At 44.6% G+C, this 27,029-nt stretch overlaps 1 protein-coding gene across 3 annotated transcripts in view; it reads left to right on the top strand.

The window, feature by feature from the left end:
- tln1 (talin 1) overlaps positions 1-26,685 on the top strand; it is a 46,321-nt gene extending 19,636 nt beyond the window's left edge. For 2 of the 3 annotated variants that reach the window (XM_041059661.1, XM_041059662.1), the window contains exons 15-57: positions 119-232; positions 372-480; positions 820-1,028; positions 1,150-1,248; positions 2,413-2,580; positions 2,691-2,985; positions 3,096-3,262; positions 3,369-3,497; positions 3,743-3,856; positions 3,974-4,087; positions 4,428-4,562; positions 4,886-5,014; positions 5,116-5,218; positions 5,473-5,681; positions 6,051-6,170; positions 6,846-7,043; positions 7,343-7,482; positions 7,591-7,684; positions 8,065-8,154; positions 8,241-8,363; positions 8,479-8,622; positions 8,751-8,912; positions 9,202-9,342; positions 9,482-9,663; positions 9,829-9,961; positions 10,279-10,380; positions 10,492-10,665; positions 11,176-11,421; positions 12,263-12,382; positions 12,502-12,648; positions 13,056-13,222; positions 13,326-13,509; positions 14,062-14,187; positions 14,367-14,483; positions 14,635-14,820; positions 14,940-15,047; positions 18,650-18,755; positions 20,022-20,146; positions 20,453-20,578; positions 20,989-21,051; positions 21,138-21,320; positions 24,446-24,571; positions 24,925-26,685. In XM_041059661.1, the coding sequence (XP_040915595.1) occupies positions 119-232; positions 372-480; positions 820-1,028; positions 1,150-1,248; positions 2,413-2,580; positions 2,691-2,985; positions 3,096-3,262; positions 3,369-3,497; positions 3,743-3,856; positions 3,974-4,087; positions 4,428-4,562; positions 4,886-5,014; positions 5,116-5,218; positions 5,473-5,681; positions 6,051-6,170; positions 6,846-7,043; positions 7,343-7,482; positions 7,591-7,684; positions 8,065-8,154; positions 8,241-8,363; positions 8,479-8,622; positions 8,751-8,912; positions 9,202-9,342; positions 9,482-9,663; positions 9,829-9,961; positions 10,279-10,380; positions 10,492-10,665; positions 11,176-11,421; positions 12,263-12,382; positions 12,502-12,648; positions 13,056-13,222; positions 13,326-13,509; positions 14,062-14,187; positions 14,367-14,483; positions 14,635-14,820; positions 14,940-15,047; positions 18,650-18,755; positions 20,022-20,146; positions 20,453-20,578; positions 20,989-21,051; positions 21,138-21,320; positions 24,446-24,571; positions 24,925-25,059 (6,162 nt within the window). In that variant the 3' untranslated portion in view covers positions 25,060-26,685. The remainder of the gene's footprint in view (positions 1-118; positions 233-371; positions 481-819; positions 1,029-1,149; positions 1,249-2,412; positions 2,581-2,690; positions 2,986-3,095; positions 3,263-3,368; positions 3,498-3,742; positions 3,857-3,973; positions 4,088-4,427; positions 4,563-4,885; positions 5,015-5,115; positions 5,219-5,472; positions 5,682-6,050; positions 6,171-6,845; positions 7,044-7,342; positions 7,483-7,590; positions 7,685-8,064; positions 8,155-8,240; positions 8,364-8,478; positions 8,623-8,750; positions 8,913-9,201; positions 9,343-9,481; positions 9,664-9,828; positions 9,962-10,278; positions 10,381-10,491; positions 10,666-11,175; positions 11,422-12,262; positions 12,383-12,501; positions 12,649-13,055; positions 13,223-13,325; positions 13,510-14,061; positions 14,188-14,366; positions 14,484-14,634; positions 14,821-14,939; positions 15,048-18,649; positions 18,756-20,021; positions 20,147-20,452; positions 20,579-20,988; positions 21,052-21,137; positions 21,321-24,445; positions 24,572-24,924) is intronic. The other variant, XM_041059663.1, reaches the window with a different exon arrangement.
- Positions 26,686-27,029: the final 344 nt, after the last annotated feature.

Genomic DNA, 27,029 nt, shown 5'->3' with positions numbered 1-27,029 from the left:
CTAAATACACATTATAGCCAGTGTCCAAGTCCAGAAATACTGATATTGAAAGCACAGACATTTAGAAATTAAATTAACAGCAGGTCAGATTAGTCAAGGTGTTTTTGTGTGTCCTCAGACTTCAGCACAACAAGCCCTGACTGGAACCATCAACTCCAGTATGCAGGCTGTCCAGGCTGCCCAGGCCTCTCTGGATGACTTTGATACTCTACCCCCGCTGGGAACAGACGCTGTGAGTTTGAACTCCTGTGACTTTGAGCTTCTGAATCTGATTTTAGTGCTGATATGACATGAGCTCTGAGCAGTCTATTCTGCATCTTTGTGACCAGAGGATTTTGTTTCCCCTCCCTTTTTTTTTTTTTTTTTTTAAGGCATCCCAAGCCTGGCGCAAAAACAAGATGGATGAGTCCAAACATGAGATCCATTCCCAGGTGGATGCCATCACTGCAGGCACCGCCTCCATGGTCAACCTCACTGCAGGTAGAACCGCAGGAACATCTTCATGTTTTCATGTTCGTCATATTTGTTCAAACACAAAATTCAGGTTCAGCTTCAGTATAAGTGACTTGCATCATTACTCTCACACTGACAACTTTTGTAGAGGAGGAATCATAATGATGATGTCATAATCACTGTAATAATAATAATAATAGTATTAATAAGGCTGTTTTGAGGCTGATTTAACACGCTCAGGAGCATGCAGAGACATGCATGCTCCTGAATAACATTCTGTCTGAATGTGTTTCTAGCATCAGTGGGACCAAACTAGTTTTCCCACTGGGATTTAATGCAGTTCCCTTTCTCTCTACCTGTCCTCAGGTGACCCAGCAGAGACGGACTACACAGCGGTTGGCTGTGCTGTTACCACAATCTCCTCCAACCTGACAGAGATGTCAAAGGGTGTTAAACTGCTGGCAGCTCTCATGGAGGACGAAGGAGGTAATGGGCAGCAGCTGCTGGGTGCTGCCAAGAACCTGGCCTGTGCCGTCTCCGACATGCTGAAGACCGCTCAGCCTGCAAACACAGAGGTACACGGCCAAGCTAGAGGGAGATGATGGAGATATGGTCACAATCTTTTTTTTTTTTTTTTTGTTTTTTTTTCTGCTCTTCATTGTTTGAGTTTGTATCCGTGATATGTTTTCTTTGTAGCCTCGTCAGAACCTGCTGCAGGCTGCAGGAAATGTGGGTCAGGCCAGCGGAGAGCTGCTGTCTCACATAGGAGAGACAGACACCGATCCACAGTTCCAGGTGTGTCCATCTTAACTTTTATTGATGCAGTGCTGCTTTTATTTGATTATTCTTTTGTTTTTTGTTTTTTTACTATTTCCTTGGTGGTGCTTCATTGTTGCTCTGTATTACTACAAAGAAAGACTTTCGTGGGAAATACTGTAATGTGTTTAATGACTGTCAGATGTTACTGTGTAATGTTGCCGGGCCTCAGTAACCATTTGTACAGACAGGTTTGGGGTGATTCTGTTGAGGTGCCACATCTGGCTCTGCAAAGGTCAAATAAAATGAAACTGCTTCCTGCCTGTCCATAATACCTGAGGGACTTTTCCCCCTGAAGCGAGCTTGTCAGAAAGTTAATGGCACAAAACGCATTAGGTCCAGTGTCTTTGGTTGTATTATAAAATTGCAAACTGTTACCCCTTTGTTTCATGTCTATATTTGGCAGAATCTAGGTAAAGGATCTTTCAGGCATGCCAGACGGAGAGGCTCCTCTTATTGTCAAATGATGGTAACAAACGTGTCCTTAAGACAAATGCTTCATTCTGAAGGACCAATCAAAAAGATCTCTTAGTCGACAAGGTAGCAGTGAATAATTCAGTCCAGCAAATTCATAATTCAGCCTGTCAATCATAATTCAATTTCAAATCCAAGATGCTACCAGATGACTCCAGAGGCAGTTTATACAGTAGGGAGTGGGTTCGTAGCTTCTATTTAATTCTTCTTAACTCTTTAATCCTTTATATAAAATAACCAATATCATGTCTTGTTGAATCAGGTGTATATGTGTAACTCAGTATTACACACTGTTGGGGTTGTTGGCTGTACCTTCATTCTAAAATCTCTTTCAATCTCTTTTATAATCTCTATATGTAGGATGTTTACTCAAATATATGATTCTCAAATTATCATTCCTCCTCTCTGCACCGGCCGTGAAGGACAGGAGGAATGATACCTGCCACCAGTGTCTCATTCCGTGTGTGGAATTTGCATAGCATGACTATGCTAGTAGTTTTCTGAATGGGACCTGTAAAAATCTGAACCTCTCCTTTGGTACACAGTGGTGGAACCTCTCTATTGTGACAAATAATATAAGATATCACTATTTAACCTCTCAACTTGGCCATATCACGAGATATATTATTAATTTCAGCGCTGACTGACTTGTGTGTTCGTCGTTGGCAGGACATGCTGATGCAGCTGGCTAAAGCTGTGGCTAACGCCGCAGCAGCTCTGGTGCTCAAAGCCAAGAATGTGGCCCAGAAGACAGAGGACTCAGCCCAGCAGAACCGGGTGATCGCTGCAGCCACTCAGTGTGCTCTGTCCACGTCTCAGCTGGTGGCCTGCACCAGGGTGAGTAGACTACCTGAGATATATATATCTACTCAGAGCCGGACAGTGACTGTCTGTAAGCTGAGGAGAACAGTTTTGTTGTCATACACTCCTTCTTTTGCCTGACTCAGGTGGTGGCTCCAACCATCAGCTCCCCAGTGTGCCAGGAGCAGCTGATTGAGGCAGGCAAGCTGGTGGCCAAGTCGGTAGAAGGCTGTGTAGAGGCATCACAGGGGGCCACCAATGACGAGGGCCTCCTGAAGCAGGTGGGAGTGGCTGCCACGGGTGTCACTCAGGCCCTCAACGAACTGCTTCAACACATCAAACAGTACGCCAGTGGAGGCCATCCTATTGGGCGCCATGGAGAAGCCACCGACCGCATTCTGGATGTCACAGAGAACATCTTCAGCTCAATGGGAGACGCTGGTAGGTGAAAGGAGATCACAAATTTGTGATCACAGGGCACTCATGCCGTGCCGTCAATCCCCACCTTATTTGTTTCCTTTTAACCCTTTCCCTCTCATTGAACCCACCAGGCGAGATGGTTCGCCAGGCTCGTATCCTCGCCCAGGCCACGTCTGATCTGGTCAATGCCATCAAGATGGATGCAGAGGGAGAGTCAGACCTGGAGAACTCACGCAAGCTGCTATCAGCTGCCAAGCTGCTGGCTGATGCTACCGCCAAGATGGTGGAGGCGGCTAAGGTCTGCTTTTGACTCCCATGACTCCTGCGCTTAACACAATGAACTGAACTCTTCATTCTTCATCTATTCATCTGATGTGTAATCGTCTTTATGGCTTTCACCCTAGGGTGCAGCAGCAAACCCTGACAGTGAGGAGCAGCAGCAGAAGTTGCGAGAGGCTGCTGAGGGTCTCCGCATGGCCACCAACGCTGCCGCCCAGAACGCTATCAAGAAACGGCTGGTCAACAAGCTGGAGGTAACGAGGAAGGAGGCAGAGCAAAGAACTACAGAAAAATGAGGGATATTATATCCCTTTATTGTGTTCTGTGGTGCCTACACAGAATTATGGGAATGACTCACACTTGTTCTGCTATTAGCTGCTAATTTTATTCTAGCTACTTTCATAAATCATACAACTTCAATGATATCTATCACTAGTTCTATACAGTTTAAGCAGAACGTTTGAAGCTGACACATTTTCTGTTTCCTGTTTCCTGTCAGAACGCAGCCAAACAGGCGGCGGCGGCAGCCACTCAGACCATAGCCGCTGCCCAGCACGCTGCCTCGTCCAACAAAAACCAGGCCGCACAGCAGCAGCTCGTCCAGAGCTGCAAGGTACTGCAACACACTCTACGTAGACCTCATGTGATGAATAGTCAACTGTTACTTTTCTTTTTTTTCTTTTTTTTTTTTTTATGTGGGATAATGTCGTGTGTGTCTGTGTGATATCAGGTGGTGGCAGAGCAGATCCCTCAGCTGGTTCAGGGAGTCAGAGGGAGCCAGTCTCAGCCTGACAGCCCCAGTGCTCAACTGGCCCTCATCAGTGCCAGCCAGAACTTCCTGCAGGTGACTGTCACACCGTCAGCTTCTTTCACTGTGTGAACTGGGGGAACGACATTTACATTTTCCCAATAAAGCAGAGCTTTCTATAGTAGTACAGCAGTGGAGTAACAGAACAGATCTTACATTTGACAGAGCAGCACAGTATAGTAATGGTAGCACAACAATGATGGATGGGTTAACAGATGGATTACCCAACTCAAACAAGCCTCAAGTCTCTACAGGTTAGTTTTTATACTGTCCTCACATAACCTGAAATCAGTGTGTGGGTGGAGAGCTGAAAACGCATTCAGAGATAAATCAAAACAAAAACACAGCATGTCTGTCTCTTCCTCTTCGATACCAGCCTGGTGCTAAGATGGTCACAGCCTCCAAGGCCACTGTTCCCACCATCAGTGACCAGGCCTCAGCAATGCAGCTCAGCCAGTGTGCCAAGAACCTGGCCAGTGCCCTGGCTGAGCTCCGCACCGCCTCACAGAAGGTACGACTCTTCTCCATTTCATGTTTTTAGACCTCTAAAAAAATGAGATACTGACATTTTGATTTTATATGTGAAAAGTGAAAGGGCAAACATTTGCCCTATTGTAATCTATATTGAAAACAGAAAATATTCTAATATAGTTTTCAGCCATCTTGCTCTTCTCTGGAGGAAGGCTTTGACTTGTAAAGTTATATCTTATTCTAACTTTGAATCTTTTTTTAGTTATATCTAAGAAAATGATTTTCAAGTCCTTTGCACAAACAGACACAGCTCTCAGATTGGCTTTTTGCATTTTTCGTGTGTGTGTGTGTGTGTGTGTGCAGGCTCAGGAAGCGTGTGGTCCGTTGGAGATAGACAACGCTCTGTCCATGGTCAGAGGTCTGGAGAAGGACATGCAGGAGGCGAAGACTTCAGCTCAGGAGGGCAAACTCAAACCACTGCCAGGAGAGACGGTGAGACATGTACACACACACACAGACGTGGCTTCATCTCACAGACACAGATTAAAGGAATATTGTTAGAACAGTATGAATAAGGTTGTTTCTTCCCTCAGCTCGAGAAATGCTCCCAGGATCTGGGTACCAGCACCAAGGCTGTGAGCTCCGCCATCGCCCAGCTACTGAGTGAGGCCACCCAAGGCAATGAGAACTACACAGGTGTGTTTAACATTAACACACATAAAGAAGAGCAACAGAGAATGAAATGTCACTCACCTTGTCACAGCCTGATATGTGTTTTGCCACAAAGAAACCTCAAAAATGAATATATGAAGGTAGCCTAAAAACTGCTGCAACAAGTTGACTACAGTGCATTCATTCTACTACATTCATTCATTCATTCTACAAATGTATCATCTGATTCGTGTCATGCCACATTCTGAACTTAGTCTCCTCTCTCCTGTTGGATCCAGGCATGGCCGCCAGAGATGTGGCCCAGGCTCTGAAGTCCTTGGCCTCAGCCGCCAGAGGAGTCGCCGCCACCACAGGCGACTCACCGGCACGCAACGCTATGCTGGACTGTGCCGGTGATGTCATGGATAAGTCAGCCAACCTGATCGAAGAGACCAAGAGGGCCATCGCTAAGCCAGGGGACGCAGAGAGTCAGCAGAGGCTGGCCCAGGTGAGATAGACAGGGAGGGATGGGGCGACAGTGCTTTCAGGTGACAGCTACAGCGGTTTAGTCCTGACTGACAGTTACATCAGATTTCCTATAGATCAAGGGTTTTCAACCCATCTGTCCCGACCCCCGAGGGGATCACAAGATAATTTCCAGGGGTCGTCAGACGGTTGTAGAGAGAAAAATAAAACAACATATCGTCTGTACCAGTGATATCACTTGCTTTAGAAGAGATTTTATTGAGTGTGGAGAACCACTGATTTATATAATGTCATTTAAAACTAGTACTGTGTCTAACTGGTGAGCTAACTACTGTTGCAACTGTTTCAACTCTGAACATTGTGTGTGTGTGTGTGTGTGTGTTGTGTGTAGGTGGCAAAGGCAGTGTCTCAGGCCCTGAACCGATGTGTGAATTGCCTTCCTGGCCAGAGGGATGTGGACAACGCCATCCGCACTGTGGGCGAAGCCAGCAAGACCCTCCTGTCTGATTCAGTTAGTACAGCAGTACCTGTCTGTGATAAGATGGATTGCATTACTGCTTATGTATAGATAGAACTGAGATGAATGCTGTTTTGTGGGTTTCATGGTGAAGATCCTCCGTGTGTTCCAGGAAGCAGGTTTCTTCCTGTCACAGTTGTTGATCATATTGGAGGCTATTTGAATATTTCTGAGTGAGGATGACTGTAGTGCAGTGCTGAAAAGGCTTTAACATTTAAAACTGAACTTAATGTAGTTTAAAGGTGAGGTTTTTAAGACTGCATGTCATCTGAATTCTTTTTAACAGCACTTCAGCAGCTGTTTAAATTTACTACATGTTGAAAGGTCATTAAATGCTGTTGAGCCAAGATTATTCAATTTAAAATAGACTTCTGAATATTTACACTCAGTTTTCACCTTGGTGCTTTTTCAGCTGCAAATTACCAAAATCATAGGGCTACCCCATCAGGTTACAGAAAAATTAATATATAAAAAGGATAATTTAATCTAACAGTAAGATTCCAGCTTTATCATTCATTAAAGAACATAGTGGAGCATCTACCTGCCAAAGAGCCAGATATTTCTCAAATTGTCGCGTTTATTTTATTTCCGTTTCTCCTCTGCTAACTCTGGACTCTGTCGTCCATGTTGCTACTTGCACCTCTCAGTGTTTTCCTCTTCCTGCTGTAGTTCCCATCCAGTGGACGGAGCTTCCAGGAGGTTCAGGCTCAGCTCAACGAGGTAGCGGCCGGTCTGAACCAGTCAGCTAATGAGGTGGTCCAGGCATCCAGAGGGACCACCCAGGACTTGGCCAGGGCCACCAGCAAGTTTGGACAGGACTTCAGCAACTTCCTGGATGCTGGTGTTGACATGGCTGGAACATCCCAGGTCAGTATGATGAGAGAACACTTGACACACGTGTACATCAGTGATACTGCTGTAGCCAGAGTTTAAACAGGCCAGAAACGTTCAACCATAGGAGGTCTTTATCCACACTGTCACTTTATCCACTCAGCAAGGGAGGCCTCTGAATGATTTGATTGGATAGTATCAATGAGAGTTTATGAGATACAGTTGAATAGTGCATTTGTTAGGGACTATATGCAGCGGGGGATGAGTACACATTTCGTGCAGGACGCTGTTTTTAAACACCAGTTGTTCCTATAACTGTTAACTTCTTCTTCCAGTCTAAAGAGGACCAGACACAGGTGGTGTCCAACCTGAAAACAATCTCCATGTCATCCAGCAAGCTACTGCTGGCAGCCAAAGCCCTGTCCACTGACCCCAGCTCCCCCAATCTCAAGAACCAGCTGGCAGCCGCTGCTCGGTAAGAATCGGTTCTGTCTGTCTCCTTGTTTGCCAGGTTTTTCTTTTGTTTTGTTTTTTTTGTTACTGCATATCTGTCTTTTACATCTCTGAGTCTTTGTGTCCACAGGGCGGTTACAGACAGTATCAACCAGCTCATCACAATGTGCACTCAGCAGGCCCCAGGTCAGAAGGAATGTGACAATGCTCTCAGAGAGCTGGAGGTAACAATCATTGTACTACCACCCATTTATTAATCTGTCATTCCTCTACTGTTTCACTTCAGTAAAATCAAGCCTATATATATAATAAGCCTATTGTTTTTTAACAACTGAGCTTTAGAGTCCACTGTAGGAGCTGGACTATTGGAATGTCAGTGGTTTGATGTGAATTGCTTGTGCGATCACTGATGCTTTCCTGTAACTGTGCAGGTCAGGAATACAATCAGAAAATTGTTAATAATTAGATTAAGGAAAAATATAAAACAATTACTTAATTCCAGCATGTATACAGTACAGGTCATGTGACACCCAGCAGAGATGTGCAGATATTGTGTGTTTGTTTGTGTGTGTGTGTGTTCTGACCGCGCTGTGTCTGTGTGCAGTCGGTGAAGGGGATGCTGGAGAACCCGACGGAAGCCATCAGTGAGATGTCGTACTTTGACTGCATCGACAGTGTCATGGAGAACTCTAAGGTGGAAACACTGCATCACTGCTGCTCTTCCACTGCATTTGCTCCTCAACCACATCTCTGGTATGAATCTCTGATTTCCTTTGACAGGTCCTTGGTGAGTCCATGGCAGGCATTTCCCACAATGCCAAGAACTCCAATTTGCCAGAGTTTGGTGATTCAGTCAGTGCTGGCTCCAAAGCCTTGTGTGGTCTGACTGAAGCAGCAGCACAGGTAAGATCGTTGCTTTATTATTTCTGTAGTCTGACACCACTTAGAGATAAATGGCGTACACGGAGAAGGTGTAAACTTTCTTCTAAACTGACGAGTGATCTGTTCATGTTTCTAGGCGGCCTATCTGGTGGGAATATCAGACCCCAATAGTTCAGCTGGTCAGAAGGGCCTGGTGGACCCTGCTCAGTTTGCCCGGGCCAATCAGTCCATTCAGATGGCCTGCCAGAACCTGGTGGACCCAGCCTGCACACAGTCTCAGGTACATGCTGAGCTCTCTGTTTCAAAAACAAGCTAATGGCCAGTTTTATCATCAGTCTTCGTCTCAGTCTGTCTTTATGTGGTGGAATACATCCTTCATTCAACCCAGTGTACTGTTTCTTTACTCAGGTGCTCTCTGCAGCCACTATCGTGGCCAAACACACCTCTGCGCTGTGTAACGCCTGCCGCCTGGCCTCCTCCAAAACACCCAACCCCGTTGCCAAGAGACAGTTTGTCCAGTCAGCCAAGGAAGTGGCCAACACCACTGCCAACCTGGTCAAGTCCATTAAGGTTTGGAGTCCCCTGTTGAAATTCATCATCAGTTAAATGAAAATCAAATAGTCTTTGTTGAGTGAAAGCAAATCACAAACATGGTGGTAAACAGGAGCTCCTCAGCCCCTTTCCAACCTGTGGCTCCCATGACTGTGATGCTATATAACAGAGCTCTGGGCGATATGTTAGAAAACTGCTGTTCTAAAAGTCCAGTGTTTTGGGAAGTTGTAATCAAGCTACTTTAGTCCCAGGGATACATTGATATAGTCCGTGTAATCATGTCTAAAATGTCACGTCCCCTGTGCAGGCTTTGGACGGAGCCTTTAACCAGGAGAACAGAGAGAAGTGTAAGGCTGCCACTGGTCCTCTGATTGAAGCTGTGGACAACCTGACTGCCTTCGCCTCCAACCCAGAGTTTGCCAGCATTCCTGCTCAGATCAGCCCTGAGGTATGTCCTCACCTAAACACTCATTACGTTGGTGTGGCTAATTGTAGGTATTACTGTGTGGTATACAACAGCAAGAAGGTTCAATCAGGAATTACTTGATAGTTTAGTTTTCATACTAATTTCCTCTCACCTTCCTCAGGGTCATGCAGCCATGGAGCCCATCGTGGCAGCAGCGAAGACAATGCTGGAGAGCTCGACCGGCCTGATCCAGACCGCCCGCTCTCTGGCTGTCAACCCCAAAGACCCCCCTAAGTGGTCAGTGTTGGCCGGACACTCCAGGACTGTGTCTGACTCCATCAAGAAACTCATCACCAACATGAGGTAAACTCTGCTGCTACTGCTACTACAGTGGCTGCCTGGGCTGCCTCCCTCTGTCTCTTTAATGTTACATGTATGCATGATAGATGATAATTTAGTTGTCGCTCTTAACATCCTCTAATCACTGTATTCATCCTTGACCCTGTGTGTGTTTATTTATTTGCGCAGAGAAAAGGCTCCCGGCCAGAGAGAATGTGACGATGCCATTGAGGTGCTGAACGGCTGCATCCGTGAGGTTGATCAGGCTTCTCTGGCTGCAATAAGCCAGCACCTAACACCCAGAGAGGACATCTCCATGGAGGTAAACACACACGCGTGCATAACTCAACTTCCATGCTCAAATATTGTGTATTCCTCTCTACACCTACTACAACCACAATGAAGGTAGTAATTATTGCAGGGCGGTTGTATTGCACTGTACTGTACAAGAGATCGTGTCAATGTCCACCTTTGTATGTAATCATCGAATGGATTCAGAGAAGACGATGAGAGGAAAACTCTGTCATGTGACTCAGAATGCTTTGTTCCTGGCATCAGTCATAACCATAGAGGATGATGGTGAATCTATGCTTGAATGAAGGTGTAAGAGTGAATCTTACGTGCGTGTGTGCATTGCAGGCTCTCCATGAGCAGATGGCTGCCTCCGTCCACGAGATCAGTAACTTGATTGATCCTGTAGCTGTGGCTGCTCGCTCTGAGGCCTCCCAGCTGGGACACAAGGTAAAACACCTTACAACCCTCTACTAAAGGCACACTACTGTTCCTTTTATTTCACAATCTTTGTTTTGAGCTTGCCATTGTGTTTAATCTATTCTCCATACACTTGAACAGGTATCTCAGATGGCCAGCTACTTTGAGCCCCTGATCATGGCAGCGATCGGCACAGCATCCAAGATCCTCAGCAGCCAACAGCAGATGGCTGTCTTAGACCAAACCAAAACCCTGACAGAGTCAGCCCTGCAGATGCTCTACACTGCCAAGGAAGCTGGGGGAAACCCCAAGGTACTGAATCTGGCACTCGTCATACAAAGTCCTCTGCAGAAGCTGGTAGAAAAACCTGGCCATGTGACACAGCCCTTTGATTCTGAGACAAGGTCCCCGGGGGATGTAACAAAGCACAGGGCCAATAATATGACTCTAATCTAGACTGCAGTCAAATTGTTATCTAGTGTGTTGTGTTGTTACTGACATTAATAGTAGCTTCAGTTTCTAATACCATAACAGTTATCATTGTTATGCAAATAACACAAAGAGCCAAGTTCTGAAGAGACCAGATCACATCACCTCTGTTCTGCCCTGTCTTCAGCGGTCACTTCTTAAAACATTTTTTTTTTAAAGTAGCCGTTCGTTAATGTAAGTGTTTATATAACTGTTTTTATCTTATATCATGGCATTTTATTCTAATTCAGTTGCTGAGTTTCATTTATTTTATTTATTGAGTCATTTTAGCAGCCTGGTTGAATATTTCAGTCGTGTTATTTATTAATTAATTAATTTATTTTGTTTTTCCTCCAGGCACACATGCAGGAAGCCCTGGAGGAGTCAGTGCAGATGATGAAAGAAGCAGTAGATGACCTGGGTGCCACTCTGGCTGAAGCTGCCAGTGCTTCAGGTGCTGTAGGTGGCATGGTGGACTCCATCAACGATGCCATCAATAAAATGGAGGACAATCCTGAGCTTGAACCCGAAGGCACCTTTGTGGACTACCAGACTACCATGGTTAAGACAGCCAAGGCCATCGCTGTCACTGTACAGGAGATGGTAAGGCATTGCAATTATCATCCAATGGGCATAGATAGTTCTGATGATGGGGTACCATCCTGAAATAAAATAAAGTAAACTAAATAAACCATGTTATAAAAAATTCTATCTGCATCCAGCCCCGCCCCTGTGACAGCATCAGGTCCCACCCTGTATCTGCCCCCCATAATGAGTCACTTCCCTGATCATGGTGCAAACAGACTGAAATCTGCCTGGTGAAATTTACACCTTTGTTGTGGGTAAACGCAGCAGGGGACAGGAAATTGTGTGGGTAGGCTTGTAAATATAACCTGCAGGCAGCGGCAGAGCCAGACAGGTTTCACATAGGTGATTTTTTTTTTTTTTTTCCGCATGTGCTGTACAGATGTTTGCTTAGGACGCACTAGGCAATAAGAGAAAAAAAACAATTTGTTTACCATTATTATTATAGCATCCCTCATTCACCCTTCAGTTATAAAACAAGAATATAAGCACACATAATTTCCTGAATAAGAGGTCAGTCTCAGCCCCCCCCTCTCTTATACCGAAGGAGGCGGGACAGTTTGACACTAATGACTAATGAGAGTGAATTTCTGTCTGACTGCAGCAAAACTGTGCCCCTGTCATCTGCATCAGGCCTCACCCCTGTGACATGTTCAAGGCCCTGTCCACTGTGACAAAGTCAGGGCAACCTGTCCCCTTTAGTGACCTGAAGTCAGCTGCTGACTCAGCGTGAATTATACATCTGCATTGCTTATTGTTTTTTTTTTTTTGTTTGTTTCTTTGTAATAATTTACTTAGTGTATATCTTGTAGATTAACTAGTGATTACTCAACAAATGTATTTTCTCATCTCTCTTCAGGTGACCAAGTCTAACACCAACCCAGATGACCTCGGTGGATTGGCCAACCAGCTGACCAACGAGTTTGGAAATCTGGCAAATGAGGCCAAATACGCAGCCGTGACTGCAGAGAATGATGAAGTAAATAAAACCAAAAGCACCTCTGCATGTCACCTTTTCTTCTGAGAAGCGCCTCACAGGACATGTCAGCGCAGCACGTCTCACTTTTCCATCCTGTTTGTGTCTTTGTTTGTTTCTAGATTGGTTCTCACATTAAGAAGCAGGTGGGTGAGCTGGGTTTCAGCTGCACAGGTCTGGTGACCAAAGCCGGAGCTCTGCAGTGCAGCCCCAACGACTCATTCACCAAGAAAGAGCTGATCGAAAGCGCCCGCAAAGTCTCCGAGAAGGTCAGACCCCCACCAGTCTCTTCACTTCTTTTTTGCTTTTTTTTTTTTTTTTTGGCATTTTAGTGAACAACAGTGAAGAGATGACAGGAAATGTGGGCGAGAGATGTAACCAACCGGACATTGCTGTTGATGGTTGGCATGGTAACCCACTTAACACTTCCAGGCACATCATCTCTTACACCTACTCCATCCATGTGACATGTTCACACACTCATAATGAAGCCACCCTAGGTATTTTTTTAAAATATACACACATTAGCTTATTGCCACCATCAGAATTTATTACAATAAAAGTGTTGAAATGTCACTTTTTCCCTCTCATACTTGTAGAGTTGGCCCATTCATGGGGTTTTATGGGCACAGTAAGTCCAACTTCCCCTCATTACAGACTGGTCCTCTTCTTGCAGGTCTCCCATGTGTTGGCGTCCCTGCAGGCAGGAAACCGTGGCACCCAGGCCTGCATCACAGCAGCCAGCGCTGTGTCTGGAATCATCGCAGACCTCGACACCACCATCATGTTTGCTACGGCTGGTACTCTGAACAGAGAGAACGCAGAGACCTTCGCTGACCACAGGTACTAATCAGTACAGAGACCCTCTGTAGAGAGAAATACTGAGTTCAGAATAGGGAAAGTAAACTGGTGATAACTGGTGACAATGTTACCTTCCTGTGTGCAGAGAATGCATCCTGAAGACAGCTAAGGCTCTGGTGGAGGACACCAAGCTGCTGGTATCTGGTGCCGGAGCCAGTCAAGAGAAACTGGCCCAGGCTGCTCAGTCCTCAGTGTCTACCATCACCAAACTGGCTGATGTGGTCAAACTGGGAGCTGCCAGCCTGGGTTCTGAGGACCCGGAGACCCAGGTATGGACCGCAGAATGCTTGTGAGAAAACGCTTTGGGTGTTTGTTAGCTGTATGTGTCTTTGTGGTTACCCCTTGTAAAATTCATCCACTCATAAGAAGTGGTTGAAAGTCAAAACGTAGATTCAGACCAACTTCTAACCTCAGCAAAACCGCAACATGTTAACCTGAAGATACAGAGGGAAATCACAGTGCACCAAAGATCAGCCAATAAGCTGGTGCAGGACCACACAGATTTAGGTTTGGGTGTGCTGATCAAAATAATAGATATAGTCATAAAGAAAAGAAATAATAAGCTCGACAATGACAAATACTAAAGAACAAAAAAACAGATTCAAGGACAAATTAAAAACCATTCATTTAGCTCTTCTTAACCTTGAGGAGGGAACTGGAAATGATGCTAAGGACACTAGCTTTCAGTCCTCTGAGGGACACACCTTCATATGCAGCCCCCTGAACTAGGAGACAGCTGCTGCTTTATGTGTCTTGGTTCAGTCGATTCCTATGTGAAGGCATCAAGTGAATGTTTAAGCACTGTGTTCTGCACTCTACAGGTGGTCCTGATCAATGCAGTGAAGGATGTGGCCAAAGCTCTGGCTAACCTCATTAGCACCACCAAAGCAGCTGCAGGCAAACCTCATGACGACCCCAGCATGCTCCAGCTTAAGAACTCTGCTAAGGTAAGATACAAAACCCAAAAGTCACATGACCATCTGCTCTTCTATTGGCAACTTCCTGCTTCACATGTAACACTGTGAAAATAGCATTAAGATCTGTTTGTGACAAGTATCAATATAAGATTTTTCAGTGATCAGGTTTTTTTTTTCTCATGGTCATGTGATCCAACCTGTTGTTGTAGGTGATGGTGACCAACGTAACATCCCTCCTGAAGACGGTGAAGGCAGTGGAGGACGAGGCCACAAAGGGGACCAGAGCTTTGGAGGCCACTATTGAACACATCAAACAGGAGCTGGCTGTGAGTTATTACACTCTTGAAATGAAAATGTTGTGTTGTAAATATCTTTGACAAGATTTGGAATGTATACTATTTGGATGCTGTGGACTAGCGTGGAGTTCGCCAAGCTATCGGTGATCTCACTGACAGTCCCCTGGTTTTTATCACACAGGTGTTCAGCAGTTCTGACCCTCCAGCAAAGACGACCACACCGGAGGAGTTCATTCGCATGACTAAAGGAATCACTATGGCAACAGCGAAGGCAGTGGCTGCTGGGAACTCCTGTCGCCAGGAAGACATCATTGCCACGGCCAACCTCAGCAGAAGGGCCATCGCTGACATGCTGCATTCCTGCAAGGTACGCAGGAGTGCATCTTCATCAGAGGGACCATATGTTATCATACAAACGGCCCTACTGCCTAAACCGTTTGAAGTGTTTGTTTCAGATGTTGTTTTCTGTCTGTTCTGCTCTTTCAGCAAGCTGCCTACCACCCGGAGGTCAGCAAAGAGGTCCAGATGAGAGCTCTGCGCTACGGCAACGAATGTGCTTCTGGATATCTGGGACTGCTGGAGCACGTGTTGGTGGTAAGACATCACTGCCCTCAGACACGAATACACCCTTTGCTTTCAGCACAGCACTATACCGTGCTAACCATTTGTCCTAGCAGTCACTAAGAACATTTCCTGCGTCAATATCACAACCACTAACACAGTGAGGGCATGGCCATGGTGAGTAAGAGCTCATTTATTAGTTTAGCAGGAACTAAACAGATTGGGTATTTGGAAGAAACAGCTTCAAACAGAGGAATGAAATAAACAAAACGGCCTTTCCTCCCTTCCTGTTCTATCTGCCTCCCCTTCCCCTTTTTTTTTTTTTTTCTTGTCCCTCCCTCACATGTGCCCACACGTTTCCCATGGCCATGCTCACACGCTCAAGTACACACCAGTACGTCGCACATGTACACAACCAAACACACTGAAGAACTTGCTCGTATTTCTCTCCCGCCACCATTTTTTATTCTTTAACTGTGCCTGTTTTGTCTGTGTCACCTTTGTTCATACTTTACACTCCAATTTGGCAGTTTTTTTCGTTTTGCAGCATTAGGTGAGACATAATTAGAAAAAGAAGAACATTTTTAAGAAAACGTACTTCTGTAGTCTCTCGTCGAAATGGCTGAAACACATTATATATTTGTCCAATAACAGTTCAGAACGTGGTTATTGTGCTAATAATAACCACTTATTATCATCATTGGGTTGCAAAACAGAACAATCAGAAGAGGATGTGAAACCTCACACCCTCAGTTTGCTTCTGTTTTCACATTTTTGCCCTCTGCGCCTCAGACGCCTTAATTCCTTTGCGAGAGAAGCCATTGTGCTCTCACCGCTCCTAACTCTGAGCAGTGTAGCATAACACACCGTGACTGGCACCGCTGTTCAAAAGGGTATGAAATGAGTAATGACACTGGCCTTGCACACATGACTTCTCTTCTGTTCTAGTCACTGCGATTGTGCTTTTAAAATTGCTCAGCGGCACCTCAGTTGTATTACTGGCAAAATCTATACATCCCAGTGTGTAAATTCATTCCACGTGTTCTGGGATCAAAAAAAAAAACATTTGAAATGTGCAATCCCTAACTCGCATGTATTAACCAATTATTTAGTCCCGGAGAATTCGGGACGTGCAGCAGATACAGGGTTCACAGCATGACGGCTGCATGCTCGCAAAACCTCTCCTCTACATGTCTGATGTCAGCTGTCATGTGTTTGATAACCTCTTTTCTTTCCTTTTCCCAACGCTCTGTCAATGCTCTTTTTACTCTTGCGGCTCACTGATGTCGCTGCAAGCCGGTGAGTACCCTGCATGATTGACCTGCACAAGTGTGAGGATGCATTGGTCGAACACCTCATTGAATAGTTTAGAATACAACAACCATCCTGCAGAATACCGTCCGCGGCATGTTCACAGATGTCGAGCCAAGTCTGCTTACAGACAGGGAAGGGGATGTTTGTTTTTAATAAAGGCAGCAGTCGTCTGCACAGGTTGTCAGACTAAAGACACCTGAAGGAATCTGACTCATATATATTTTATATATATTTATATATATATATTTAGACTGCTGTTAGACTTGTCTGTGTAGTCATACTGTCAGCTGATTGTCTTTCTCTTCTGACCATCCGTGGGTGGGAAGGTCAGATTAGGACTCGCTGTGCTGAAGTATTAAAAAAAAGTCATACATCAGAGAGTCCAGCGGCTGCTGAATACAGCACTGTGGATGTGATCTGAGCCTGTGGTCCTGCCCTCCGATGGCTGGAACAGAACCAGCCTCCTTGTCCACACTCAGTCCCTCTGCTCCTTGGCCTCTGTGTAGGAAATACAGCACTCTTGCTGACCTGCTGATCATGTTGCTCAGTGACATGTTTGCTTTTTGTTGGTGTGTTGCCATCAAGTGAACACACAGCACCGTGAGACTTCTTACCTGAACCTTTTTCTAGAATTGATGCATGGAGTTGTTTGTATTAGCGTGACTCAAACCATCTCATACATCCTGTGTCCCTCGGTCTAATACAGTGTCAGGAGCAGAGCTCAGGTAACGGTGTGCTCTCGCCACATTCGTCATCTGTACGTGTGTGTGTGTGTGTACCAGTTTGTCGGTGCACAGTATGTGGATGCGTTTGTGTTTGCCCGTGACATTCGTTTGGCCCGCCGCATGCGTTCCTGTGCAGTTACGTCCTGGCCTCTATCTTCTCATGACAACACATCTGAATAAACTTGAGCTGGGTATGGGCTGAGCCCCTGTTAATGCCCTGCACCTGTCGCACACAGCTCCAACCTGAATACTGCATGTCTACCTAGGACAGTCTGAGGACACCAGCTGAAACCCTAAAGCCTCTGAGCACCAACAAATCAACTTAGTCTGCCATTATTTATGTCTAACATTAGTTGGCATCATTTCCTCCTTATATTAGATGTTTGACACTGGTGTTTACAACTGAAGAAATCTGGGTTTTATTCTTCATTCTTTATACTCACTTCATTATACACACTATATAAACGTTGGCATTTGAGACAGTAACATTAGGATTAATATCATATTAATCCTAAACATTCAAAACCTCCCATAAATTCAACATGAAGTCCCACTTTGTTAATATTTAGTTAATAGAATCTGTCTCATTAACAAAAAAAAAAAAAAAAATCAAGGCTAAAGGCTGTGTGATGTTAACAAACAGGAATAGCACAGTAGGTATTTAAGTCACAACTGAGCAGTTTATGCTTGAGATTAAGGGTCTAATCTAAAAAGGCTTTAAAAATATTGCGCGCACACACACATATATATGATTGGCGTGCAAAAGCAGCAGTGAAATTGACTAATAACCACCAACAGTGGTCTTATTTTTAAATTCTCTCGGTTTTCATCTTCATGTCATCACCTTCTGATCAAAACCGTGTGAACTCTGGACTGAAATGCGTGTGACGTGTTCACACTTTCACCACACATTCTCTTTTTTTGGAAATACCACGTTGTGTGTAGGAAAAGTGTCAGCGTGTTCCCCCTGTTGTTGATGGCCACCATGATTTACACTTAGCGTCCTGTGTTGACTGTGCAAGCGCAACGACCAGCTCACCAACAGGGTGCACGGACTGCGTGGGTGCCTCTTAAGTGTACCTGAAATTTCGGTTCTGCGTTGCAAAGTTCAGACAGGCTGCTGACCGATGGTGAGCAGCCGTCGCCATCAGAAGTGTTGGTGATGGTTATGACCACATCAACCAGAGTGTGTTTCAGTTTTGTTCCTACTTTACTGCATCGTGCTATAAAATGCACCATAGTTCATTGGAAGAATAAAACATAAAAATTCTTAATTTAAAGGAAGCAGTGACACACAGGGCGGATGAGCCGCTGAAATCCAACATTTCCCACTTAAAGAACAGGATACAGAGTCTTAACAAACCAGTCTGATGTGTGTAGTGTTGTATGAAATTACTTTGTTGCAGCCTGGTGTCATTTACATGTGATTTAATGAAGGTAATCACAGTGGGCGGTGTGTGTAATGTCACTGTGGGACTTCACCAATCAGATGCTGCTGATTTATCAACACCTGTGTCCTGCTGCCTGGGAGTGTTAAAAAAAAAAAAAAAGAAAAGAAAAAGAAAAGGTTGTGACTCTTTTTTTCTTCACCCACAGATCATCCAGAAGCCTTCTCACGATCTGAAGCAACAGTTGGCCAGCTACTCCAAGCGGGTGGCGGGCTCTGTCACCGAGCTCATCCAGGCTGCCGAGGCCATGAAGGGTATTTTAACCTTTGACCTCTTCAACAACAGAATGACATTAGAGCAAAATTGCGTTCCTTGTGTTGTCTGTTTTTGTCTAAACTTACATTGAATGGTGTCAGTGTCCTTATTGATATGATGCTGAGAACTTTCATCAATGCAGTAAGATAATTAAAAGATTTATACCATGTAGCATAATGACATTTAAAAACAGTACTAGATAAGAAACTACAGTAGATTATTTTTGAGCCATCAGCTATATAGCTTTAAATTCTGACTTGGTGCTGGCCTTGTAGAAGCATCAGAAAATTTCAGCAGCCAAGTTCACTGCGTTTCCGACATGCTCGGGACGTATCTTTAGTAACCCAGCATCAGGTCTTATTTAGAGCACTTCATGCAAATGAGCCCTGACGGCAATTTGAAGTGGGGTTAGTAAATATCCCCCTTAGAGTTCTACAGTTTCACACAGCTCTGTTCTGGGATGCCCCTCTTAAGAGTCAAGTCCAAATTACGTTGGAAGTCGAGGCGATTCCATGAAGGCATCATCTGTCAAAGAGAGGGAAAGTCACCCTCAGAGCTTTAGATCACGGATTAATGCCCCCCCCACCCCAAGCTCCAGTTTAAGAGACATTATCTGCAACTGAATCCTGCTGTAGGTTCATAACTTCATTCATAGCGGAGACTGTTGTGCAGGATTGGGGTTTTGTGAGTAGCTGAAGTCATCGATATGTAAAGATCCTGTTGTGGTCTGTCATCAGCTTTTCTTGGCAGAGGCAGTCACCACCTGTAGCTTTAAGCTGAAAATGGGATGAACAACAACAGTTAAAGAACACTTTCCTCAAAATCATCAAATATCAAGAAATAATGTTTATACTTTTTATTGATCACTGCTAAGTTGTGCACTCTGGGCTAATCAGGCCGTTGTGTGTGTTCATCTTTGATAACCATGAAGCTCAGCACAGATTGTCCATCGTACTGTATATTAATTTGTCAAATAACTATATAATGGGTGTATATCTGGAGGTAAACCCCAAGCGACAGAGGAGTGGAACAGAAATGTGTTCAATGGGGCATAAAATGAAAGCCAGTCTGCTGTGTAATGTGGTCCCAGGCTGTGGAAAACATTCAGTATCAGTAGCAGAGCTTTAAATATATTCTAAGAGATACTGTGAGCCATATTATCATTACCATCATAGCATATTCAGCTAATAGAAATCCTGGTGGAGGAGTGTAAAATGTTTTTAGGCACACGTTGAGCCAGAGCTGTTGGTGTGTGTGTGTTGTAGGCACAGAGTGGGTGGACCCCGAGGATCCCACCGTCATCGCAGAGAACGAGCTGTTGGGAGCAGCGGCAGCTATTGAAGCAGCTGCCAAGAAACTGGAGCAGCTGAGGCCCAGGACCAAACCCAAGGTTAGAGGGCTTTTTACAGAGCAGCAGCATTCTCACTAAGCCTGTTAACCTCAGCACAGGGTCACACACAGTGTGTGTGTGCTGCACATGAGTCCCTCATACCATAAGCGATGGCCATCGCTCCGTTACCCTGTTAATATTTGAATATTCCTCCATTTCAGTGTTACACTGGACTCCAGCTTTACCCCAGCTGTAGACCTTCATAGATGGAGCACTGTATTTATCTCAATGCTAATCCCATACATCATCACAGCCCCTGAAACTCAATGTGTTTATTGACAGTTGGTTTCCCTCTCTTGTAAACAGGAGGCAGATGAGAGCTTGAACTTTGAGGAGCAGATTCTGGAAGCAGCCAAGTCCATCGCAGCTGCCACCAGTGCTCTGGTCAAAGCTGCCTCAGCAGCACAGAGGGAGCTGGTGGCGCAAGGGAAGGTACGTGGTGGAACTCAGCTAGAGGATGGATATGCCGTGAGATCCGCTGGAGTTGGCAACATTTAAACCTGTAACCCTCCACTGTGCTGTGCCCCATTTGCCTCGAATAAAAGACTCAAGACATGGTTCTATAACAACACCTAACAGTCCATTTGAGGAACACACCTTTATTTTGATGTGATATCCTAAACCTTTTTGAAACACCATTATCATCCAGATGTTATGAAGGTTTGAGACAACAGCTGGACAACAGGAATGTTTTTGTGTTAGACTCCACAAAATCTCCAAAAAATAAAAATACACCCACTACACACCACTGTTGGTCTAGATGATATAGGCCTTTACCAGTCACAGACCTGTAATGATAATAAGACCAGGTTGATTCTAAGCTAGGTCTCCTGTATTTGCAGGTGGGAGCGATCCCAGCCAATGCGGTGGATGATGGACAGTGGTCTCAGGGGCTTATTTCAGCCGTAAGTCTCCTCCCTTGAGAAGCATTTAAGAACTTTTTCCAAGTTAATATTGAAACATCTTACCGTCGATGCCTTTGACTCCTCAGGCTCGAATGGTTGCCGCAGCAACCAACAACCTGTGCGAGGCAGCCAATTCTGCGGTGCAGGGACACGCCAGCGAGGAGAAGCTCATCTCGTCAGCCAAGCAGGTGGCGGCTTCCACCGCTCAGCTGCTGGTGGCCTGCAAGGTCAAGGCTGACCAGGACTCCCAGACCATGAAGAGGCTCCAGGTCAAGCACTGCATGTCATTGTCTGTCACAAGCTCTTTCGCACACTGGCCCCACTGTTGTCTGTTAAATATACTGTGCTGTTACTGAGATACTTCAGAACACGTATTTAGTTCTCCGCCAAATAAAGGCCAGAGCTGCAACTGTCAGAGGGGAAGAGCTCAGTCACCCCTATAAACTAATGTAAGCACAAAGGGGGGAGGAAAAACAGCAGGGGGACAAAAGGACAGTATTCACTGGGGTCTAAGGTCACTTTCACACCTGTAATGTGGCTCATTTGTTCTGCACCAAGAAAAAAAAAAAAAACAGCCCAGTGTTTATGCCTGTGTGCCACAGGGAGGATGTGTTCGGGTTGTCTGTTGAGGGAATTTCTTCTCACCATTGCCCATTCACCCACTTTCTCTTTCTTTCTCATTTCTACAAGTCAGTTAAAAGATGTTTAAACATCAAGTGTTATTTCATTTACTTCTCAGACTCCTCCCTCCTTCCTTAAAACATAACTATATCGCAGTAAAGATGAGGAAAAGTAGAGCCCAGGAATCTGTATTAGTTGCCATGGCAACAGAGGATGTTTGAACTTGAGCCATTTTCTGCAGACTGAATAATCCAGGGTCCAAAGTTAGCTCTCTAACCCTCTGATCCTGCTTCGTCAGACTTGACATCTGATACCGACATCTGACATCTGAGGTGTGTAATTCTCCTCTGTACCAGTTGGTTCAGACCTGCAGTACCTGCTGTAGGAACAATGACATTAGTCGTTCTGCAACAGCTGAGGTTGAGATGGAGAACACTCAGTATTTTATAGTCTATTCATAGGCCGGAGTGTAGAGTGTTTAGGGTTACAGGTGAGCTGTGTGATCCGTACAGCTGCTACATGAGGATTAGTGCGTGCTCTAAATTTAGCACAGGTAGGAGTGCACTTTACATACTGCTGCATTTCAGTGTTTTTAAAGGGCTAATCCAGAGATTTAGTATTGCATTTACATTGGGGGGGCTCACGAGAGCAACAGAGGCTGAGATATCCTGACTTTTAGTCTCCTGTGTTACTCAAACATCGCATCCTACATTTCCCATAATGCAATCAGTAGAATCATTTTGGTAGACCCTCCCTGATTGGTAAATGCTCACATATTTCAAACTCCACACCTCCAACTCAGGCTTTCAGACGACCCCCCCCCCCCCCCCCCCCAAAAAAAAAAGTAGACTGACTTCTGTGTAAAATTGCCGGAGTTCCCCTTTTAAAAAAGACACTGGACGTTAACATTTTTCTTCTTAAAGTCCACTTAAAGCTCTGTGTCCACCGACGGAAACAATTTCACACAGAAGGGCTGGTTGTGACCTTTATGTGTAACTGATGCGGTCAGTCCCAAGACATCACAGAAACTAAGTATCTCCTGTCACTCTGTCCACCCAAAAATACTATCTTTAAGGCTGCGTGTATGCTAGCCGTGAGCACATCAGCCTGCCCCAGGCCATCTCATATTCTCTGATCCAATCAGCAGTGGCTTATCTCCTCCTCTTCTGGGCCTGCAGCTGCCACCACAGTAATTCCCATACATTTATGTCTACAGACGCTCTGGAAACAATCCACCAGCCCACCCATGGCACTAAGAACTGGAAACATTAACCCCGATCTATGATTACAGCAGCAGCATTTGCTCTCATCACTCTTTGCCATGGTGCTTTTTAAGGCTGTAATTACTCAGAGTGCTGAGTAATGTGCAGTCTCTCTGTTGAATGTGTGAATATCTGAGGAAAGGACCGTTCCTGATGGCAGCAGGTGCTTCAGGGACTCGTCCAGCTCATAAACTTAGTTACCAGTTCTAATATTGCAATCCTGTTCCTCCACTCATTGTTTCATGTTTTTTCCTTTAATTTGTCTCCCACCTGTGAGTCTGTCTTCACCTCACCGTACAAGAACGTGAGGCGCATGAAGCTGCAACATCTCTTTCCAGGAGCAATGTCCCTGTGGATAATAATAGACCGAGCTGGAGACAGTTCTCATGGGGATTGTGCACAGTTGACAGTGATGTACCTGAAGGGGACATTGTTTCTGATGAGGTGAAGGCAGGAATCTTAGATCTCTGACAAGCTTCCTGTGTTACTGCTGCACAGCCGGTCCCTCAGCCAGAAACCTCAATGGAGCCATGTAAGAGGTCACATGACCACAGATGACAACAACATAGACATGGGTCAGCCCTCCTGTTCAGGAAGGAGGGCGGGCCTAGATTTGCCAGCCAGTGATATCACGAAAATCAAGAAGAAACAATTCTAATATTTTAAAAGACTTTCAATTTATAACCTGTTAGGAAGGTGTGTAAATGGGGGGGTGGTTCAGTGGGAGTGTCAGCAGTTGTGTTGGGTTGTCCCTGGATTTGAGTGGAACAAGCTGTTAAGGTGCATTTTAGAGCCTGGGCCCTCAGTGGTGCCTCCTGAGTCAAACACTGCGACGGTCCTAGTTTAGTGTGTGTGTAGAGCTAATGAAGGGAGCTTCAGTGTTATTATGCTGAATGTCAGGGCCAAACTAACAGTAACATTCCAGCCAAAGATAAACTAGCAGAGGAGGATTCACTGAAAGTCTGAGTGACTGTGCCGTCCTCTTCCAGCTCCGTGTCTGATTTCAGCCCACAGAGCTGCAAAAGGACAAAACCTCCTCTTTGCTAAGAGCCGAGCTGCCCAATGAGACAAATGTTTGGCTTTGAGCGTCATTCAGCAGGCTGCTCCTCGTTGCCTTTTACAGCTATTCTCAGCCGCTGAGCAGGGAGAGAAAAAAAAACTGTTATGGTTCTGTCTCTGGGCACTGGTGGAAGTTATCATTCCCTTTCCGGGAGTTGCTGTTCACAAGAAGCACAGTTGATTTGTCTACTGCTACGAGTCTGTGTGAGTCTACATCCAAATTCCCTCAAAGACTTAACTGTTCTCCAAATATTAAGCACTGCTGTTAAGAATTACGTTTATAAATTTTTCCCTTAATTCTTTTAGTTTGACCAAAAAAAAATTGGAAACTAGGAACTTTCCATTGTGAAAAGCTCCAGAAAAAAAACTAGTTAGTTGAAAATATAATTAAAGATATGTATAGCCAGTTTACTATATGTAAATTCTGACTGATTGTGTGTGTGTTCCTGCAGGCTGCTGGAAACGCTGTGAAGAGAGCCTCTGATAACCTGGTGAAGGCAGCGCAGAAAGCAGCGTTTGATGCTCAGGACGACCAGGCTGTGGTGGTTAAGAGTAAGATGGTGGGAGGTATCGCTCAGGTGAGTCTTGCTACCACAAATACAACATGTACATCCATACCTAATTAAAGTAAGAGAATGTCATACATGTCATTAGTTCTAACACGCCATTTATTTGTGCTGTCAGACTTAGTTAGGTCACTATAGGCAGGAGGCTAATTAGCCACTGGGCTAATGGTGGCATCTTACTAAGATGTTATGTTTATGTTAAGCTTTAAGGGAAGGTGATTTTAAAAAACAACAACACGTCTCTCATACTACAGCCATATAATCATCACTTTGGCAGGTAGGGGAATCCAAAGCTTGATGCACCAGCCTGGTTGTGGTTTCTAAAGTGTTTCTTCAGTTTGCTGACAGACTGTGTTGTGTTGCAGATCATCGCCGCTCAGGAGGAGATGCTGCGGAAAGAAAGAGAGCTGGACGAGGCCAGGAAGAAGCTGGCCATGATCAGACAGCAGCAGTACAAGTTCCTTCCCTCAGAGCTGCGGGAGGACGGCCAGGAACAGTGAGAGTGCGCGCGCGCGTGTGTGTGTGTGTGTGTGTGTGTGTGTGTGTGTGTGTGTGTGTGTGTGTGTGTGTGTGTGAGTGCATGTGTGTGTTACATCCGTAACGCAACAGTGATTCATGGAACGCTCAGGACCTTCCCCCAGCTACATGTAGAGAGAGGAGGCTTCATTGCTTCTGTAGAGACCTAACATCAGGCAGATTGACTCCAGTTCCACAGCGAGGTGCCAGGATGGTTTTTTATCTCTTTCTGTATTTAATTCTCAAAGTTGAAAAAGACGTAACGATGCCAATGATTATGAATTTCGATAATACTGAAATATAAATGCCTTAAGTCCTTATTAAGGTATCTGTGCTTTTGATTATATATGATCTTATACCTTTTAGCATATCTAGATCTTTTTCCCTCTGCGTTGCATGTCTTCATTGTGTACATGTTGCGTGGCTTCGTAAAACAGAAAAGCCCTGCCAGGAAAAACCTGCCTTCACTGTTAGAACGTAAGATAGTGTTAGATCTTAGAAATATGAGGGCAAGCACAATTTATTCTTCTATGCAAATTATGCATACCGTATGCAAATATTCTATGCAGATGTGTTTTTTTTTTGTGTGTGTGCGTGAACACGCTCGGAGGCGGGGAGCCTCGATGTGTAAGTGTTAAGGTCTGCGGGTCACACAGCAGAGATGATGTTCAGTGTGTTACTTGTCGTAGTTGTCGTTTAAATCTCAGATGAAATAAAAGCCTTGCTTCTTTTAGGTTTAGATTTGGGGGAGGGGGGGGAAGAAAAAACTTTGCGATGAAACAAATCAGAGTGGAAAAACATTATTTTTTTAAAGTTTGAACTATACAATGTGTTTAAAAAAAAAAAAAGATTTCTTCAGTAATATCTGAATCAAAGTGTTTTTGTGATGGTAGTTGGATTTAAGCAGCTGCAGTATTTAGGCCTGGATTAGATTAGATGACTTGTCTGTGTAAAGATTATAAAGCCATATATTTAACTTTCAAGACATTTGACATCATTATTGACTGTATTAAATTGTTTATTGACTCACTCCAGTAACGTGTTATCTGTGCTGATACTAGTGTCTGACGCAGTGCTTAATATTTTCTAGACAATTCCTGTGACAGTACAATCTGATTTTGCTAATCTGAGCTATAGGGGATGTTTTGGCTTCCTAATGTTTTCCTGTGAGATATAAAGTGCATAGAGTTTGGTTTATTTCTCATTAGCAAGGGCCTAATGTTAACTCACTCCTTGTTCCCACTATATCAGTGCTTATAAAGTGCCTTCACAATGAATTTGTCGAGTATAATTATCTGATACCAACCATTTACCCTCTAAGTGCACTTAATTCACAACTCTTTTCAATACGATTCAATCACAGAACCTGGTTTAAATCCACGCTTGCACCACAAGTGTCTTTATTGTCTTTCACACGTTATTTTTTAGAACAACCAGAACAGTATGCCTAATATAAAAAAAAAACAACTGTAATCATACAAAGCCTTTTTTTTTTTTTCTTTTGTTCACATTTTTTGACTTAGCCGTGGTATAAATGTAATGCTGGTGTACAGCAGTACCACCTCATGGGCACTGTAACAGAGATTTATATTCAATAAAGCCAGTTTTCAGTGAAACCACTGATGTCCTTTGTATTTTTTTTTTTTTTTTTTAAACAGTTTGACATTTGCTCTTCACCGAAGCTTTTCTCACACATCGTGTTGTGTTTACTGTCTGCTTTGTTTTAGTTTTTATTCCTAAAATATCTGTAGCAACTCCAGCATTACTGAGCTTTAGGAAAGACATGGCTGGATTAGCTGTCCACGAGTCGCTGTGTACGATTAGTCCTCTCCGTGTAAACTACCTCACCCCAGGTTTGCTGTGTGCTCATTTGATGAAGCGCAGGAGCGTGGAAATGTAATAAGTAGTAATGAAGATCTTCAAATTGGATTCAAACCCAAGGGCCCTCATCTAC

This window comes from Toxotes jaculatrix, chromosome 16 (assembly GCF_017976425.1).
Source record: "Toxotes jaculatrix isolate fToxJac2 chromosome 16, fToxJac2.pri, whole genome shotgun sequence".
Lineage (NCBI taxonomy): Eukaryota > Metazoa > Chordata > Actinopteri > Toxotidae > Toxotes > Toxotes jaculatrix.
This window is presented reverse-complemented; position numbering and strand designations above follow the sequence as displayed.